Below are 18,527 nucleotides of genomic sequence, written 5' to 3'. Positions count from 1 at the left end.
AGGAATGTAGCAACCACACACTCTAAGAGCAGCCCTGGTTTGATATTCAGCAATTTCTTGAAGGAAAGAATTTGTTTTGCTATCTGTGTTACCTAGAAAAATGGGAGCTGGCCAAAACCAAATGCCCCAGCTCTAAACTTGAAAATACTTTCAAACACAGGTCAAATAGAACCAGCAATCCGGGGAAAGGAAGACTAAGGACAAACCTGCATGATGAGGCTTTGCTCCCAGAAACAGGAGCTGCTACCACCATCCATTTCTCTTCCAAAGACATAGGCGTAACAAAAACAACGCAGAAGAACCCAAAAATCTCCCTGGTATTGACTGACAGTGAGAAAGTACCAATGCAATGCAATGTGGAAAGTTACTCTAGAGCAAATAAAAACTAAATTCAATATGGACTAATGAAACCCTATTTCAACCCTCTACAGTTGGGCTTATTCAGAATTAAAGCAGCTATAATCAGCTCTAACATAACTCAATTTTGAACAAAATTGAGTAAAAGAGAGGCCACACTGAATAGCTACAGTACAGAAAGGTAAGGACAGGTAGACAGAGTGAAATGTGGGTACCAAATCAGATCAAGCTTCCCAATTTTCCTGTGCAGAGAGTTCCTAAATGAATTTGGATTCCTTTGCATTACTTAACTTGATCTATCAAGTGCAGTCCCTACGTCAGGCACTGAGGGACGCTGGATGCTGAGTGCTGTGCATGTCAGCAGGAGCAGTACCTGCAGCATTTCCATCTCCCATGGATGCCCAGCTGCAGGGGCTGAGTGCATTCACCCTACCTGGGCAATGATGGCTGACCAAGGGAGTCTCTGCCCTCGCCAAAAGGAAAGATGAAGGAAAAAGAACCACAAGAGATAAAATCCTTAAACTCCTCCAGTACTGAGGACTGCCTGCCAGATCCTGACCTGATCCTGACACACAAGCAGGCACTGCTCACTGCTGTCACACCTGGGCTAGGCATTCAGGAAAGCACAAAGTAGGTGATTAATTTTGCACATATAAGCTATACCATTAGACTTTGCACCCTGTGGGCTCCTGCTGCATTGGCATTGTTGCTGTAATCCATTACATCTGTCTGAGCACACACTTCCTCCACAAAGTGTATATTTATAGGACTGTTAAAAATGTCAAGGACTTTCAGCTTCAGATTCTGACTTCAGCCTTCCCTGTTTAGATTTTCACTCACATAACTGCCTTAATTTCCATTTATATTGTTCCTTTTCATTTCAAGCCACATACACAGCCTTTACTAGCCTAGACTGACTAGTTCTGACTGCCTAAAAATCAGCAGAAACAACTGATTAAGGCAAGGGCCTGGAAAAAGTCCTCTATTGAGGCTTGGAACCTCAGTCACTTAAGGATTTGAGTGCTTGTGTACCTTAACTCATTCTGTATTTCCAAGGGAAAATAATTATGTGAAGCACAGTAAGGAACAGCCTTTTACAGAGGAATCACCAGATGACCAGCTGAACCACAGCTCCTCTTCACTCTGAGGTTTGCCAAACCCCATGGTGAAGTCCTAGACTTGAGCAGGAGGATCACCTCACTTCCTGGTCCTCATCTGAACAGGATGCAAAATACACACTAATGCCAACTACAGGAGGTATTCACTGCCCCTAAATTTCACCTTGAAGTGGCATCAAACTGCATTTTGATAAAATACACCAGGGATGTGGCTCAAGCTTCTGTGAAATCATGGACAGCTGGCACCTTATTAATCTTTGATTTCACAGCAGTCTCCATGTGCTGGCACCTTTGCTCCTGACATCTCAGCTTCTGGAGAGTTAATAGTTGGAAAAACCAGCATTGTCAAACCTGACGGTTTTAATTTTCAATTTAAACCAGAATCAACCACTTCAGAATCAACCTGTTTCCTGCCTGCATTGATGTCTCTGCCCTGGACTTCAGATAATCAGTGCCACTAGGGTAAACATTTGGAGTGGATTGCTATCAAACCTGAGTGAAAAAGAATTTAAAGACACACTACAAAAGATGTCTTCACAAAACTCTTCCTCTTCTCTGAAGAGTCCAAGGAAACCTCTACCACCACTAACAACTCCTCCCTGCAGGTCTCATCCTCCATGGACAGCATGGTCAGGAATGACCTGCAGCTCCTCACGATTATCAAAGCCCATTTCACACACGACTCAGTCTCATCTGTGTCGAGTGGGCAGCTTCTGTTGAGATGCAGGTCACTGCAGCATGCATTGCAATAGCACAAGCATCACAAGACAGCAAACACTACAGCAGCTCAATACTCACACTCAGCAGGAGGCACTTGTTTTCTTTGATGGCACCTATGCAGCCCACGAAGCCAATGATCATGATAAACGTCCCTGTGACGATCAGCAGGTTGGCAGCTGACAGGGATGGGAAAGAAGAGGAGAGGGTGGCAAAGTTCCCTTGGGTGACAGCCAGCCAGATGCCTACACCAAGGATTCCACAACCTCCCAACTGGGAAAACAAAGAGAAACAAAGAAACTCAGTTATTGTATCCAAGCAACCCCAGATATAAAACCATGTCAATATGGCAGTAGAGCAAACCAGCAGTCACACCTAGTAAGAAATGATTTCTCCTTATTTTCAGTAGGAAAAACAAAAGAGAAAGGAAAAAACAAATATAGAGAAGTCATCAGTAAGATGCAACACTCAAAAAGTCACAGATTTCCTCAATTCAAGACACAACCTCCAAACCAGGTCTTTTGCTCTCTAGTTAAAAAGCAGATGCTGAATAAAGGATAAATTCCCCAAGGGTCAGCTCTTGAAGGGATTGGAAAAATCCCTGTCCTATTTAGGGGCCTTAGAGAACTGCCCAGAATGGCTGAAGCATTTTTGATTCCCCATTCTTCCCATCCCAATACCCTGTCTCTCACCCTGACACATTCATAAGCAAACCTTGCCAGAGCAGCCCCCTGCCAGGACATCTCACACTCCTTAGTTCCTGTCTAAGGTTGAGCCTCTCCTGGAAACAAGAGAGCATTTAAAGTGTAAGGCAAAGAGGATTTTGCATCATTATTGAGTCACACAGCACAGCATCACTTAGGTTTCTTTCTTTCCTGCTCTCCCTTTAAAATAACCAATTTTTATTGAGTTTATAATTGCACTTTATTATCCAAATCAATTAAAGGCTTGGAATGAAATTGTGTTCATAGACTAGTAAGCCAGACATATGCAGGAGCATATCCACTAAATACCTGCATAAAGTGGATGAACATAAGGCAGCTCATGAACCAGGGAAGGAAAAAGACAGAGCTAATCCTGGGGCAGAGCTAAACCTCAGAAATGAAACACAGAGGAGAAACACAAAAGCCAAAGCAATTTCTTATACTAATTACCAAAGTTGTCTCTTAATGCCACTGAATTCCTCCTCAAATAACAGGCAATAAAAGCAGCTGTGATTTAAGGCAGCATTCCTCACCCCAGCTGCAAACCAGTCTGTTTTGTTCAGAGCTAAGGAACCAAATTATACCTCACATCAGTGTACCTCAGCTGCACCAACCTGTGTTTCTCCACTAAGAGAAAGCAAACTCCAAGGCCCAGGGACTCAAATCCCCTCATTCAGGAGTCTGCATATTTCAGGCATCCTCACATCACTGTATTCAACCTTTCACAAGTACCCTCTTACAAGTGCCCTGGAGGGACAGTCCATGCCCTGACCTGGCACACTGGAAATATCTCCCCTCTATTCCCACTTACAGAGCTTGATCATTAACACTGTCCAAAATTATTAAAGAATAACCAAGGGAGAGGAGGAGGAAGAATACCTAGAGAAGGTAAGCCACAGAAAATCATTAGGCTAAGGGAAGGGATATAAAGAAAATCTATCACCATAGCCCAAGGAAAAAAAAATTAATCATAATATAGGAACAAATTCCCTAAAGAGGAAATAAAACTCTGAAGGTCTACTGAACAGAACAGCATCAAAGGAGATGTAGAAGTACCTAAGCTAAAACCAAACAGGTCGCAGTGCTGAAATACAGTCAGGAATAGCACTAAACTGGCTGAGGAATGGGATGAAAAGCAGAAGTGCACTTCTGCCTCTTCAGCTTGGTGGATGTTCGCCTCAAGATCAGCCTCAGAGCTGCAGGCACACAGAGGCTGCTCAAACAGCCCAATTAAGCCTAATGAAGGCAGATGCCCAAGAGCAGCAGAGCTATGACCTTGCAATACATTTAGCTCTTATCTTCAGTTCTTTGTTCTGAAGCAACTCAACAGCACCAATAAGAGGCAGCTTATTTCATCACCTTTCATGCTCCCCCTGCTGCTACACTGCTTTGAGCAGTACCAACACCCACAACCATCACCTGTATTGCAGGAGGTGGCTCTCACTGAGGATGCTGCAAAGGCAAGACCTGCTTGCCTGCTCCTCCATCATCCACTAAATTCTTATTGATGCACAATGCTTAATGCTTGAGACATTGTTACCTGCATGTTTGAATTCAGAATCTTCTGACTCAAAAGTCATTCTTTGGAAATTCTCTGGAAATTCACCAGTGGCATGAAACATCAGAAAACCAGGACACAGTTCATGCAAAATGCCACGACTGGGGCTGCAGCCATTTAGATCAGGGATGAATATTTCAGGTCACCAGTTCGGCAGGAGTATCTCACTACAATGCCCTTGATTCAGAGATGCTCGGCTCTCCAGCTCATTACATTCCTATTTTTGAAGAGTTAATGCACAGCTCTTCTTTAGGTTGACTGACCAAACTTGAAATGCACAAAGGAATCCTTTGAACATTAAATCACCCAGCTCAAACTGGATTTCATAATGTCAGCACACATTACTGAAGACTGCTCCACTTTTGTTCAGCTCTGTTCCTTTTCCCACACCAGAATATCTACTCAGGGTCCCCAAATAAATTTACTACACTATCACACCAGGCACACCCAGGAAACAGAGGCTGTCCTTAGCTCTAGACTTAACGGCTCTTTAAAGCTCCCCTTTTCCCCAAGGTGCAAAGCACACCTGCAAGTCTCCATCCAGTAGCCTTTTAACAGTCAAGCATCTAGTTAGGGAAATATTTAAAGAACCAGCACCCATCAAGACAGCCACAGGAGCCTTTCCAACAATAGCCAAATGTTTTCTATTCCAGAATATTCAGAAAGTTTGCTCCTCATCCCCTCTGCCCTCCATTCTGAACTGAACTGGAATGTAATTCCCAGTCTGAGACCCTGGCATTAGAGGCATCACAATTACTTATTCTGGATCAGAGTCAAGAGAAAACAGTTGTAGTTGGCTCTATGTTGCATGTCTGTTTTTACTTCCTCCTCTTGTTATCTAAGGCATAGATAATTTTAAATGGTTATTTACGATGTTCCCCCTCCTCCACTTTTTCTCTCCTTACCCCCATCCCCAATCCCCAGCCCTTTTTTTTATGTCAAAGAGTGTCAGAAACATAGTGAGGAAATGAGAAGTTTTGACAGTTTTCTGGGCTTGCTGATATGCGAAATTAAACAAAACCAAACCCATTAACAGGGGTAGTTTTGACAAACTGGGGGCTTCTGCACAAACAGTGATACTGTCACAGTTAAAAGAGAAACCATTAAGTCAAAAACATTCGAGAGACATCTACAGCTTGAACCTGATCTACTGGCAGCCAAATGAGAGTCTGTATTAACTCCATTTGGTGAGTGCAGAGTTGACTTTAAATTAAAAAAAAGGTCCCCTTCAAAGATGCCAGGCTACTGACAATAGTGTTTTTTAAAATTCCCTTGTGAAATGTTTAACACATTATTTGGCTAATTTTTCATGATAATCCACTCTCTTGTAAGCAAGGCAGCTCATGGCAAAACCTGAAACAAAATGCAGTTCTCTCTAACCTTTTTTTCCCAATAAATGTTGCATATTTTTTTGCAAAGTCTTTTATTTTAAGGTCAAAACAGTGGGACACCAGAAGGAATACTGTCCCAGCCCTAAGACATAGGATATTTGAGTCAGGTGTTTGCTCCAGGAAAGACCTCAGTGTAAATCTTGGAAGAGCTGTTTGGTGCATCTGTGCCTGAGCTGCAAAACTGTGAGGAAAGGACAGAAGCAGTGACATCTTCGCAAGCCCCGGCCTTTGCAATTGCCTGTGGAAGTAGCAGAATATTCTGCTCAAGACAAATTCCTCACAAATTTATAGAGCAGAGTCAAGCAGTACAGCAGGTGTCTTACTCTAAAAGCAGAGATTATCTGTCTGTTCTTCCCCAAGAGATGCACAGAGGCGTGCACTTGCTCTCTTGGCAAAAAAGCTGCCTATGGAATCAGATCCTCCAAATTGTTCTAATGGGCTAGAAAATAAATTATTCAGGCTTCAGTGCCTACATTTAGAATTGATCTTACAGTATGATAATCAAAGTAATCCCAAACAGCCCTGGATATATGCTTGTTGGTGAAGAAAATTGTTCTGAAGTTACAGCTACACACTTAAAATACTGCAGGAGAAATTGACTCGTTGTTCATTATAATGGTGCTGGCGTCTTTAAGTGGGTTTTTTTATTGGTTTTATTACATGGAAAATGCATCTAATTGAGGTTTCTCATATTGTTTCTCTAATTAGGATCTACGCATCACACTTCCTCTTTTAGCCAAAAAAAAAAAAAAATCCTTGTGTGTTAAGAAATCCACTGATAAGAGAATCCAAGTAGATGATATGACCAGTTCCCTTGGAGGATTTTTCTCCCCCAGTCTCTACATATTTAAACTAGAAGGGCTCTCTCAATCCTCTCAATCCCACTTGCATGAATATGCCTCCCCCGCCAAGTATGGAGTGAAAGTATACAGTGAAAAAAACCCAGCATCTAAGTATCAACAGTTGTGATGTGAACATTATCCTGCAAATGTTCTTGTAATATCAGGCACACTTAAACTACTGCTGCTTTCAGCTAGACACAGAGAGGGGGTGGAAATGGAATACATATGAATATTGACAGGATCAAATGAATCAAGATTTTTATATGGAGAAGCAGGAGCATGGATATAAGTGCAGAGGCTGCAGCGCTCTCCATAAACCCCTGTGAATGACCTGTCCCTGTAGCTGCTGCCCGTCCAGGAGGAAGTGGCCACTTCTGGAATGCTGCAGTCATCTTATTGCAAAAGTTCCATACCTTGTTGGTGATTTCTCATGGGCATCTCCTCACACCACAGCCAACAAACTCCATCTCTCTTCCCAACCAGCTAACGCACTCTTTTATAGCAGTCATCCTCATTGGACACAGCCATGGCCTGTTAAGGGCAGGCTTGTTCCTAATCTTTGGTAACTAGTACAGCTGCAACTCCTCAGGGGTGAGACTACCTTCTGCACTATACTTTCTTACATTCTATCCACCCACAGAATACATCTTCAAACACATTGGCCACTTGTGGAAAACACCTTCCAGAGGCAGTTCCTGGCCATTACTAAGCCCTTGTAGCCATCCACCTGCACCACACTACCACGACCACTGCTGGTGTGCAGCAGGACTGAAATTGCAGGTGGTGTCCCCCCACATGGATCAACTCTTTGGCAGAGCTCATGAGATGTAAACTAGGAGTGTCACCTCAGTGTGGCAGAAGCTGCATTTCCTTCACCAACCAGAGACCTGAAATTTAACATATATGGGATGGTGGAAGCACATTTCTACCCTTAGAGTATTGAGGGTCTCTAGTGTAGAGCTCTGCAGTGTAAAACTAAAGGATACGCACAAATTCCATCCAAATGGCCATGATCTGAGCTGTGCCCTTCCAGCAAGAATTCAAAAAGAACTAGGAAAAAAAAACCCCACTTGAAAAGAGATCAGTTAGTAGGGACCACACTCGTGGGAGTGAAGAGAGTGGAACAATAGCACTCCCTAAACACCAATATGGGATAGGAAAGGTGAATAGAGAGTCGTTATTAACTTTTCTTAAGATTAAAAAAGCTAGAGGTTATTTGGTTTGCAGATTGAAAACCAATAAAGTCAAGCACTTTTCCACAAAACATTTAATTAAATTCTGGAATTCATTGCCACAGAGTTTTGTGGATGTTGAAATATATGCAGGTTCAAAAAGGGATTACACAAATCAAATGAGAGCAAGGTATCCCAGCATTTCTTATAAACGATATTTTACCTGCAGCACTTACAGGGGAAGACCTTAAACTATTAATTGGAGGAGCTGATTAAAATATCTTGTCTTGTCCCTCCTTTTTTCTTTTATTCTTTCTAAGCATCCCTGACCATGACCAAAATTAGGGTAATCAGCTAGATAAAACCTTTTCAACATTATGGGCATTTGTTTTTTCTCCTTACCTCACCCTCTTCCCCCACTAGTTTAAATGTTCACTTAAAGTTTGAATTTGACTTTTTCTTTTTGCTTGTTTGACTTGGCATCAGCCTACTTTCAGAGACAGGGTTATAGATACAGACACCAACCAAGGAGTTAAATCCCCGTTTCTCCTTACCTACATATCATATCCTTCATTTTGTATCAATGAATATATAGCTTATTTTGATGTAAAATTTAAAGATTTGTTTCATTCATCAAATTTATCTTATTTAGAAACAAATTCAAAATCCCTATCTCTCTCAGACCCACTGGACCTACAAATGCTGTATTTCTTTTCCTGTCAGCATGCAGATCCTGTTCAGCTTCTTCTCTCTCATGAAGGGGAAAGGGAAAGGTGAGTGTGTAACTGAGTAAAGCACAAAGCATTTCAAATGCCATTCTCTTCAGCTCTACATATAAGCAGTAAAAATTTAAAAGCTCTATGAAACTAGTTGTTTGGCCCTGCCACCCCACATCCTTTTCACTTTCCTTAAAAATTATTTCTGAATACAAAAATCTCACGTTGCCAAATGGACCATTATGTAGAAAAGCAGCAGCCAAAGACCTCCAAGAGCTGCAGGCCTCCATCCCCATCTGGTGTCAACAGCACAGCTGACGGGTCACCACTCTGAGCAACAACAGTCAAGGATCCAGCCTGAATGTCCCCCTGGACATTTTCTCCAGAATTAATATCCTGCCTGCCTCTCCTTTACAAGCCAGTGTCCTGTCAGGAGTGTAACACAGCACGTAGCACTCAATATAATTTAAGTAATATATAGTATAAAGTATATATAAAGTATAGAATAGGTGTGCTGTGCCATCTTCCATGAGCCTGAACCTGATATCCTACGTGACAGTCAAGCAACTGTTACATGAGCACAGGTAGCTGAGCACTACAATCCCAACCTGTGTTCTGCCTGCCAGCATGGCATTCATGCCCTCACTGCCCTCTAACTCCACTGTGTCTTGTCAAAGGTTACAAGAAACACATATCAGTAGCTCATGTTGCTGTTTTCCTTCCCTTTAGACCCTTCTCTCCTACAAACAGGCTTTGTTTTAGGATATTCCTCCCAGTGCATGAGCCTGACAAATGCCAAGTGATTTTCTCAAGCTTAAAAGGAGCTCTGAAGTCCTGTTTGTAAATTACATGGGCAAAGAACCATCCCAAGAATGGCATTCCTTTTCATACTGTCAATAATGGAAACATTCAAAATGCTGCATTTTCCATTACCCTGGTGCAGATTAAGCCTCAGGAACTTAAGCCCCAAGAAATTCAATATTCTTTCTCAGTTGAGTTCCACCACTAAATTGCAGTATCATACAACTAAAGTAAATTTGGGACAATTGAAGATGTCAAAAGACAATCTCATGCTGACACCCTGTTAATGGAAAACTGAATAAAGAGTCATTCAGGTAATCCCTGCTGTTTTATGAGTAGCATTCTCCTACACACTTGCTCCTCCAAATAACAGCCAGCTATCAACTACAGGTACAGAAGAACAACTGCCACATTTATGAGTTAACACCTCCAACCTAAAAAGTGATGGTTTCCCTTCATGGGCTCAAAATTCACTGAAACACTTAAATGTGTGCTCAATTGCATCCTTATTCAGCAATGCAATAAAAGAATGTGCTTAACTGCCACTGACCTTAATTAGGCCCTTTTGTAGCGCATTGAATTGCCCTGTGCTGCAAAGCTCTGTCACCAAAGATGTAAAAACTTGCAGAAATAGAACAGTTGAGAATGACCTATTAAGGCAGCACTGCTGATAAAAGATTAAACATAATAAAAGAATAATAAAAAGTGGTGATTATTAGTGTCACAAGCATCTAATCTGGCAACCTGCCTAAACTGTAATTCAAATTAAAGATTCTGAGGAAAGCAGTGAGGTAATGACAACTTACTGAAACAGAGCAAACGCATGAGTTAGAAAAGGAAAAGGGATGAATACACTACCACTACTCTTTCCAGGTTCTAGCCTTAACCGCTGCCAAACTAAAAGTGTTAAAGCTTTTTCATCTGCTCCTCAAATATAATTTCTAAATCCACCTGGGATTACTGTAATGAAATAGATACAGTTGTAATGAGGAATACATGCATGAGGTCTGGAATCAGAATCCATCAAATGAAGACAATCATTTAACAAAGAAGCGAAGCAGCAGTGGAAGGAAAGTGGGTGGGACCAGGAGTCTGCATTCTGTTCCACCCCTACAGCAATAAAAAACTTTTAAAATTACTTTGTAGCATAACCTGGGAAAAGACCAGATCTGGAGCTCTAGATGCAATTGTAGTCACCTGTTGCCACATACCTAGCACTAAATACTGAAAGCAATAGAAGCAAATATAATTGTAAAGTTTGGGGGGATGGGGGGGCTATACAACACAAACTCTGTGATTTTGTAAAGCAGATTGCTGACAGAAAATTTTACCTGAACTATTTGGTGACATACTGAAAGAAACAGAGAATAATAAGCCTCAAACAGTGACTCCAGAGGCCACAGCTTAGTTCTTTGGTTTAGCACCGATTTCCTGTATTAGATAAAGTGCAGATTATTCAGTATCTTTAGTGCTTTTCTCTCCCCTGGAGGTACTGGATCGATTTAGAATAAATGGTAGTGAAATACAATGATATGAATCCCACAGAAAACCAAAGATAAACAAACAGGCTCCTTACAGAACACAAAGATGACAGAGAGGGTCATTCTATTTCATATTACTTCAAAGTTTTTGAAACATGTTGTAACAAGTACTATCTGCAGAAAAATAAAATTAAACCAAATTTTATATTGCAAGTTTAATCCATCCATAGAGGTATGCAGACAACACAAGACCGGTTGCTACAGAAACATCCGTAGTGAACACAGATACTATAGCTGAAATGCAAAATAAGTTGTGAATTTCAAAAAATCTGCTGATACTGTAAAAAAAACCCAACTAGGTAACAGCTAAAGGTGATGCCCTCCCTCACAAAAGCTTTCAAAAAATAAGTCTCCACTCTATAAACCAATATTTGATTAAATATCCTGCACAGAGAATCTCCTGTGGTGCCCAGTGGCAGAAGTTAAGTTCTGGAAGCTGAGCCAGACCACTAAAAGAGCTCCTGGTTTCAGTCCTGGATTTGAGGGCAGGTAGTATTTCCCAACAAATCAGACTTTTTACATACCAATGCTGATTTTGAGGATTCTTTCTCAGGTCCCAGATGGTGCTGATGTATTCCATTGTGATTATGGCTAATTTTCCTGATGGAGACCTCTGCAAACATACCCTGCACAATAGGTCTTGTCCAATTCCTCTGGTAGCAGCGCAGCTATGCCACATTCTCTGCTCCCATTCAGCTTTCTGAACGGCAGTCAGCAGCCAGTGTCAGTGTCAGGATGTATATCCATACAGGATCACTACCAAACACTGCTCTCCACCCCACAGCTGGCAGCAGATGGCTGGAGGTGAGGGTCAGTGGGAACACCAGCACTGCAGCATTCCCCTCCTCAGTGCCACCACTGCTACTGTGCCTGAATCCTGCTCTTTTTCCAGGTACTGACAACACCTGAGGACAGACACATATCCTGTATCATAGGAAGCCCCTTCCCACTCTTGTCTCTCTAAAGAGCACAGGACTCTCAGGCTGATTTCTGGCCAGCCCAACTATTTTTGAGGAGCTCAAGCCCTGCTTAGGAACTGAGCCAATTGTGAGCAGGGATAGAAAGGCTTTGGGAAGCAGTAGGACTCAGACACAATATCTCATCTCCTGAGGTTTAACTTTTCAAGGGGATGGGGAAAATGACTAAACTTGTACACCACAGCTGGCTTATAATGAGAAGGGTTTTTTAAACACTCCCATCAATAAACAGCTCACATGGTCATAGGATTTCTGACATGTTCAGTATCGATCCCCTGATCAATAACAGGCTTGTGAGCAATAATCACACTCTAATAGCTTCACATCACAAAGCTCATCTTCTTTCACTTAACTCCATCAGAAAGCTAAGCAAAACACATTCTGAATCTTTTATGGATTCTTTTTAATGGATTGTTAATAATATTTGTACAAGCAAACAAAGTATTTACTACTACCTCAACTGCCTAAATTCCATGTAAGCAGTCCCTTGTAACAAAACCAGCATAATGTCTGGACTAGCATATCTCACTTCAATAGCTCAAATGCCTTGTCAAGAAAGCTATTCTAATTGGGTAGGAGTACAAGAGAAAGCAAAGACTATTCCCTTGTTTTATGTTAGCAATTTTTAATGATTGTTTACTTATATTAGGCTTTGCTATGCAATAGCACATCTGAGGCTATTTATACACAATTACTTGTATCCCAAGCTACTTGCAAGCATGGGCAGTATGCCATCAGTAATGAATGCCACCTCAAATAATATTTTTTCTGCACTAGTTATCCCCAAAGGAAACATTACAGTCCCTTCTTATCACCAACCAAATATCTGCTATGGAAGCATTTCAGATCCTTTGGAAAAAACGAATTAAACAGATCTGTGATCAGCAGCTTCACTGCAACATACAGACAGGAGAGACCACAGATTGCCCTGCTTGCACATTTCGTTTGGTTTTTTCTATTTCGTGGATCTGAGAAAATGAGACTATGACATAAAAATGAATGTAAACATTCCCTCTGGGACTGTCCAAACAAGGAGTTTACACTAAGCACTTCCTCTAAGTATGCCTCTGGTCACATAAGTACTGCTGACACTTCTGAACTGCAGAAGATTTTGGGACTAAACTTCATCTTCTCTTGTCAAATGCTACAGGAGACAACACAGGAAGACTGCAAGTATTTATTCTGACCTCCGGTCTGTACCATCAGCTGTTAGACATCTAGGGTGGCATTCAGGTCACCTGATTTTTGATGCCAATGCTGTTAGGGGTGTCTAGAAATCAACATGGCTCACCATGGTCTAAGCCTGCCTTTGGTCAGCTAAATAGCTCCCTGGACACCCTTAACAGCATTGATCAGAATTCCCCTGAACAGAAGGGCAGCCCAGATGCCTGGAGTTAGGGCAACTCATAGCTCAAATCCACCTGCCCAGACTCTCTTCCACTTGTCAGTGAAAGGAAATAGGCATCTTCAAAGTTCACTCCAGCCTATTCTAGAATATGCATCCAGGCCAAAGGACTCTTGGGGAAACCTACACTGAGCAGTAGCAGGAACGAACACCATGGACAACAAAAAGTCCTTACCCTGTTACCTGAATGAGAGAAAAGATGGTTCTCTTTCCAAAGGTCAGGTTGTGAAGCTTTACAATCCACTCATGAGGTAATTTGGAAATTAAGTCATCCATCCTTATTAATTAAAAGTACAAATTGCTTTTTTTTATTCCTTATTATAAAAACATGCTAGCGATAGATATTAAACTCCCATGTGTGGTCCAATACACAAAGAGAGCTTGAAGAATTAAATTAGCTCAGTTTAGCAAGTCCCAGCTAATGCTCAGGGAAAGCATTCACATACACTCTCATTCTTGCACTGCCCCTTACGTGTATTATTGCTCAGCAGCTCTGAACAAAGGCGTATGACTGACATGAATTCATAGCTTTTTTATTACTTTGCCCCTTCAGGTTATAAATTCATGAAACAGTTGTAGTTTATTGCATTTTTATGTTTGTCAGTTTTATTTACACGCTCTTTCTTGCAATTAGATGGGAAAAAGCTTTTGGGTTTCTGCAGATCCTCAATCATTCTGTGCCAGGGCCTGAAATGAGATGGAAACAAAGTCTTCTGGCTCATCTAAAAATAAACGGTCATCTCAAAACTTCCTCAGCACATCCTTCCACCATAAACCACAACTACATAAATATGACTTCATAAATTATATATCTTAAGTTTTTGCACGCTCACAGCAGTTTACCAATAAAGGTTCTGCAATACCTGCTTAAAAAAAAAAAACCCCAGACATAAAATCGCTGCCAATGATGATAAATGATTACAGCTTAATAACAGTCAAGCTGACAAAGCTGAAATGTCCACAGGGTGCACTGCAATTCAAATTCCATAGGTGAAATAATAAAAAGCTTTGAAATATAAATGTTTCTGCCTTTGGCAAAGGGAGGGAATGTAGAGAATGGCCTTGTGACACCAGGGTGTGCACTAATTCTAGAATGTCCCCCAAAACAAAACACTGAAATTTCATGCAAATTTAGTAGGCAAGAGAATAAATGAGCTTCGGGGCAGAGATGATGGAATGTGTCTGTGCTGGACAGGACAGGTCTGACAAGAGATTAAAACCAGAGACGGACATGGGAGCAGGTTAGGAAAAAAAGGCAAACTTTGAGAAGCATAACTTTATCCAAAGAAGAACAAGAAGATATTTTGGATAACAAACCATATCCTCACATTAACTACAAAATTAGCTTTTCTGGATAGGAAAGTGGAAGGCAGCAGTGGGACACTCAGTATCAAATCTCACAGTGAAGTTCAGGCTAAAAATCATATTTGTCAATAAAGGGAAAAGTCTTATTTAGAAACTCATCATGAGGCCACTTGGAGTCTGCAGCTGTGCTGTAGAGAACCTGCCCACAATTAATGACCTGTAGCCACTTAATGCTAAATGACTGATTTAAAATTGTAAATAAACAGCTCTATATGAAGAAAATGTCTCAGGATCATTTCAGCCACCTTCATTCCCATTCCATTAACAATTTCACAGGCAAAACACAACCAAAGGGGCAGAGAGCGCTCATCTTTAGATGATGAAGTGAATCCCCAAGAAGAATTCACTTCAACATTATTCCTGGCCTTTCTCACTCTCACAAGATGGAGAGAGGTTTACATCACAAGTCAGAGCAGAACAAGTTTGCCAGGACAAAAACAACAAGAAGAAACCATCTAGTTTTCAGTCCAGCTCCTCTCTTTCTCTCATGCCTCAGAGGGTATGACTGGCCAGTAAGAAGATTCTCTCTCACAAGAGGAAGGTATCAAAAGTACACAGCTGAAAAGGGAGGAAAGGATAGCAGGATGAATGAGAGTCCTCTAACAAAAATGGAAAAATAAAGCAGAAAAACGAAGGAAAAATCTTTGAGTAAACAGTCTAATACTACTTAACTATACTACCCTCTAGACTCAGTGATCTGCATGAATATTCCCTCTCCAGCTCTGACCTTCATCCTGACATATGCTATCTCAGCAATTTTTCTTCTTCTACAGAAATTCTGCATTTATCTCTAATTTTAAGACTTCCTGTGGTCAGTGAACCAAGTCTGCTCTCTGCTCAATGACTGTGGTCTCTGACTTGCCTATGGAGGGGGAAAGAAAGAACTGATGGGCCAAGGGGATACCAAGAGGATTGCAGTAGAGAAGCCAAGGGTTGGTATGGCACAGCCAGAGAGGGCTGAAATCACAGGGAGAACACTGGGGATTGGAAACACTTCCCTAGAGGAAAGCTCTGGAGGAAAAAACAGCATTCTCAGACCCAGCATCTGCCTTCCCTTCACTGCAGCAGCACAGGGAGAGTTGATGAAAATATGATGTCATTGTACCCCTTTATTTTAAGGGAAAAAGTTGCTGTTGGCAAGCTGCTGTATGGGTAATTGCTTCCTTTTTGGTCTAATGAACCTGAGATTTGTTGTCAGCCTTCCAGGGGCAGTGAAAAGCTCATCTATTTTCTCCATTTTATCTGGATAAAATGGCCATGGGATTTGCTCAGTTAGGCAGCATTAGTGTGAATGATTACGAGGAAGTGCTAAAGCGCCACCAAGACATTCATGGCACTATCAGAGCTCTGTATTAGTCCTCTCTAATAAAAACTAGTTCTTATAAAGAATAATCATCCTCAGTTGTAATCTTTAATAGCTATGACTGGTGCAAGCAGCTAGAGCTAGTTTCTGAAATACTTAAATAAATACTTCTGTCAGGACCTCCAAGGAGTTGTGCTCAAAGTATGATGCTGTTCTCGGTAAGCTCAATGCTGCACAAGGTCAGCTCTCTTCAGGTTTTCTGTGTAAAACATCCTCCTGCTCTGCCAAGCCCAAGGAAAGCACAGTCTATCTTCCCCAACACCTTGGTGAGTACAATTACACATGTTCTATATGCTTACACAAACTCACACATTAGAAGAGACAGAGAAGAAGAGATTTTAGAGTGAAAGAGGAAACAGTTTGCTGCACAGTGAGACCCTTTCTGCAGAAGTGCCTTCCCAGCCACTGCTGCCATTGAAAGATGGTCTCATTTGGGACAGGCCTGAGTCTGTCACACTTGCTTTCACTCAGTACAAAAGTCCAGTACAGCCTTTCAGGCAATATAATGCATTCAGCCTGAAAAACAACCCTGACTCAGGCAGGAATCCTACTGCTTAGTATTACTAGAAATAGATTAAACATCAGGTTATTTCTCTTTCAGCCATAACAAGCCAGCTACTACAGGCAGCTAAAATACCCCCAAAACTCCAGCACATGGTACTTAGCATACCAAGCACACTTTGGGGCATTCCCCTAAAAGGACTTTTGACAAGTAAAACTTTTGGCTTCCCTCACTGTTGAATTGTCAAAACAAGCATATCCTTACCTTAAAGCCAGCTAAAAATGGGAAAATAACTCTGACAAAGGGGACAAGGGAAACTTTAATGTCTCCTAGCCGAGAGCAGCTCCCAGAAAGCCAGGTTTATTGCAGACACAATCTACTCACAATAAAACTTTGCTACAGGGCAAGAAAACCAACGTCAGGGAAATAATTTCTCTCTGCAAAGCATCTGCTTGCTGATTTTATTGCTGATGCCATCTTGAGCTGCAGAATTAAATAGTGGCAATATTTGTATGAAAAGGAGGAATGCTCAGCTGCCAATGAGAAAGGGTTCCCCTCTCTAACATCACCCTCCAAATGCCCTCCTTTGTAAAATGAACTCTCAAAGGTTCTAGCAGGAAAACAGATCAACACTTCTCCAGGTGCCTCTCAAGGTATTGACATATTCAACAGCTCTCCACAGAAGTTGCGGCAGAAGCACTTGGATGTAGGGTTACACAGAAACCCTACATCCCTACAAACCCTTCTGCAAACCCAAGGCATTGCCTTTTGCAGAGCAATGGCCACAGGGAAGTGGGAGGCTGTTCCAGCTCTGCAGCTGGAGTGCTGAACAAAGAGCACTCATTGCCTCCCCAGACCTCAGGGTTGTTATGCTCTGGGACATTAAAAGACTGTTTCACTGCATCCTCTGCAGTATCCAGCCTCAACCAATAAACTGTACCTCCAACAAATGCTCACTACAGTCTGTTCCTGATGGCACTGGCTGACACTTGGGGGCCACAATGGCTTACCACCACTTGTCCCACAGCAAACAGATTGATGCAAAGCCAGCCAAAGTCCTTCTAGCATAAACTGGGAAAAATATTTAAGCTAAGCAAGAGATAGAGGGCATTTGCAGCAATTGCAGCCTCATCTGGCCCATCCGAGACACTTCAACAGGTTCAGCTCTGAGGACATGACTTCTATGTGATGCCAGATGGGCAGAGTGAGATGGAAGAACCACTTTATACAAAATGTCCTGCACCAAGACCTGTCATCCACCTTTCTGATATCAGCATTTTTTACAAAGATGCTATTCACAGATAAATTATACACACGCGCTCCTCACGCCTCCCATCCCCATGGTGTCTTCTGTGGCAAGGGCAGATGAGGAGTTTGTGAAAGAGTTTTTACATTCACACACTTTCATGCACTCTGTTCTCCACTTAGAAAAGCTGCCAGTGAGGCAGGATTAATATAGATACAGGCCACAAAGTTTAGAGCTCACTAGGTGGACTTTGGTCAATGAAATTCCCTTGCCCAGATGTGCAGCTGCTCTGTAATGAGTATGTGATAAGATTTGAACATGCACAGGAAAGTTTATCCAATCCTAATTTGCTACTGATGGCCTCTGCTGTGGGTAAACGGGGTAAACCTGCAGCCAGGCAGAGCAGATGACAGAGAAAGAAATAAACCAGTTTAAGTCTGTCTGGGCTGCAGAAAACATCAGATAAAGCCACTTAGGATACAACAGGAGTTAAGGGAGAGAGAAAATCATTGCTACAAAAGCAAAAAAAAAAAAAAAAAGAACAAAAAGAAAAAGCTGTGTGCCCTTATACATGCCCATTCACACATGCATGGTGTATAATGCATACCTCTAACAGGGTATTCATCTCCAAACCTCTGATGTCATTTAAAATGCTCCAACTGCCTACAGGCATGAGTCACATGACATAGCCAAACCCAGCTCCTACAAACAGCACTGACTTGTAAGCAATTTTGCAAACATGCAGAACCTTT

The 18,527-nt window shown here is 41.8% G+C and overlaps 1 protein-coding gene across 6 annotated transcripts in view; it reads right to left on the bottom strand.

Moving 5' to 3' along the window:
- The window catches only part of TSPAN4 (tetraspanin 4), a 398,612-nt gene that overhangs the window by 65,755 nt on the left and 314,330 nt on the right, over window positions 1-18,527 (bottom strand). For all 6 annotated transcript variants that reach the window (XM_031055730.1, XM_031055729.1, XM_031055727.1 and 3 more), the window contains one exon: window positions 2,274-2,465. In XM_031055730.1, coding sequence (XP_030911590.1) covers window positions 2,274-2,465 — 192 coding nt within the window. The remainder of the gene's footprint in view (window positions 1-2,273; window positions 2,466-18,527) is intronic.

Source organism: Geospiza fortis, unplaced genomic scaffold (genome assembly GCF_000277835.1).
Source record: "Geospiza fortis unplaced genomic scaffold, GeoFor_1.0 scaffold66, whole genome shotgun sequence".
Lineage (NCBI taxonomy): Eukaryota > Metazoa > Chordata > Aves > Passeriformes > Thraupidae > Geospiza > Geospiza fortis.
The sequence above is the reverse complement of the archived record's forward strand: the minus strand, read 5'-3'. Positions and strand labels throughout refer to the sequence as shown.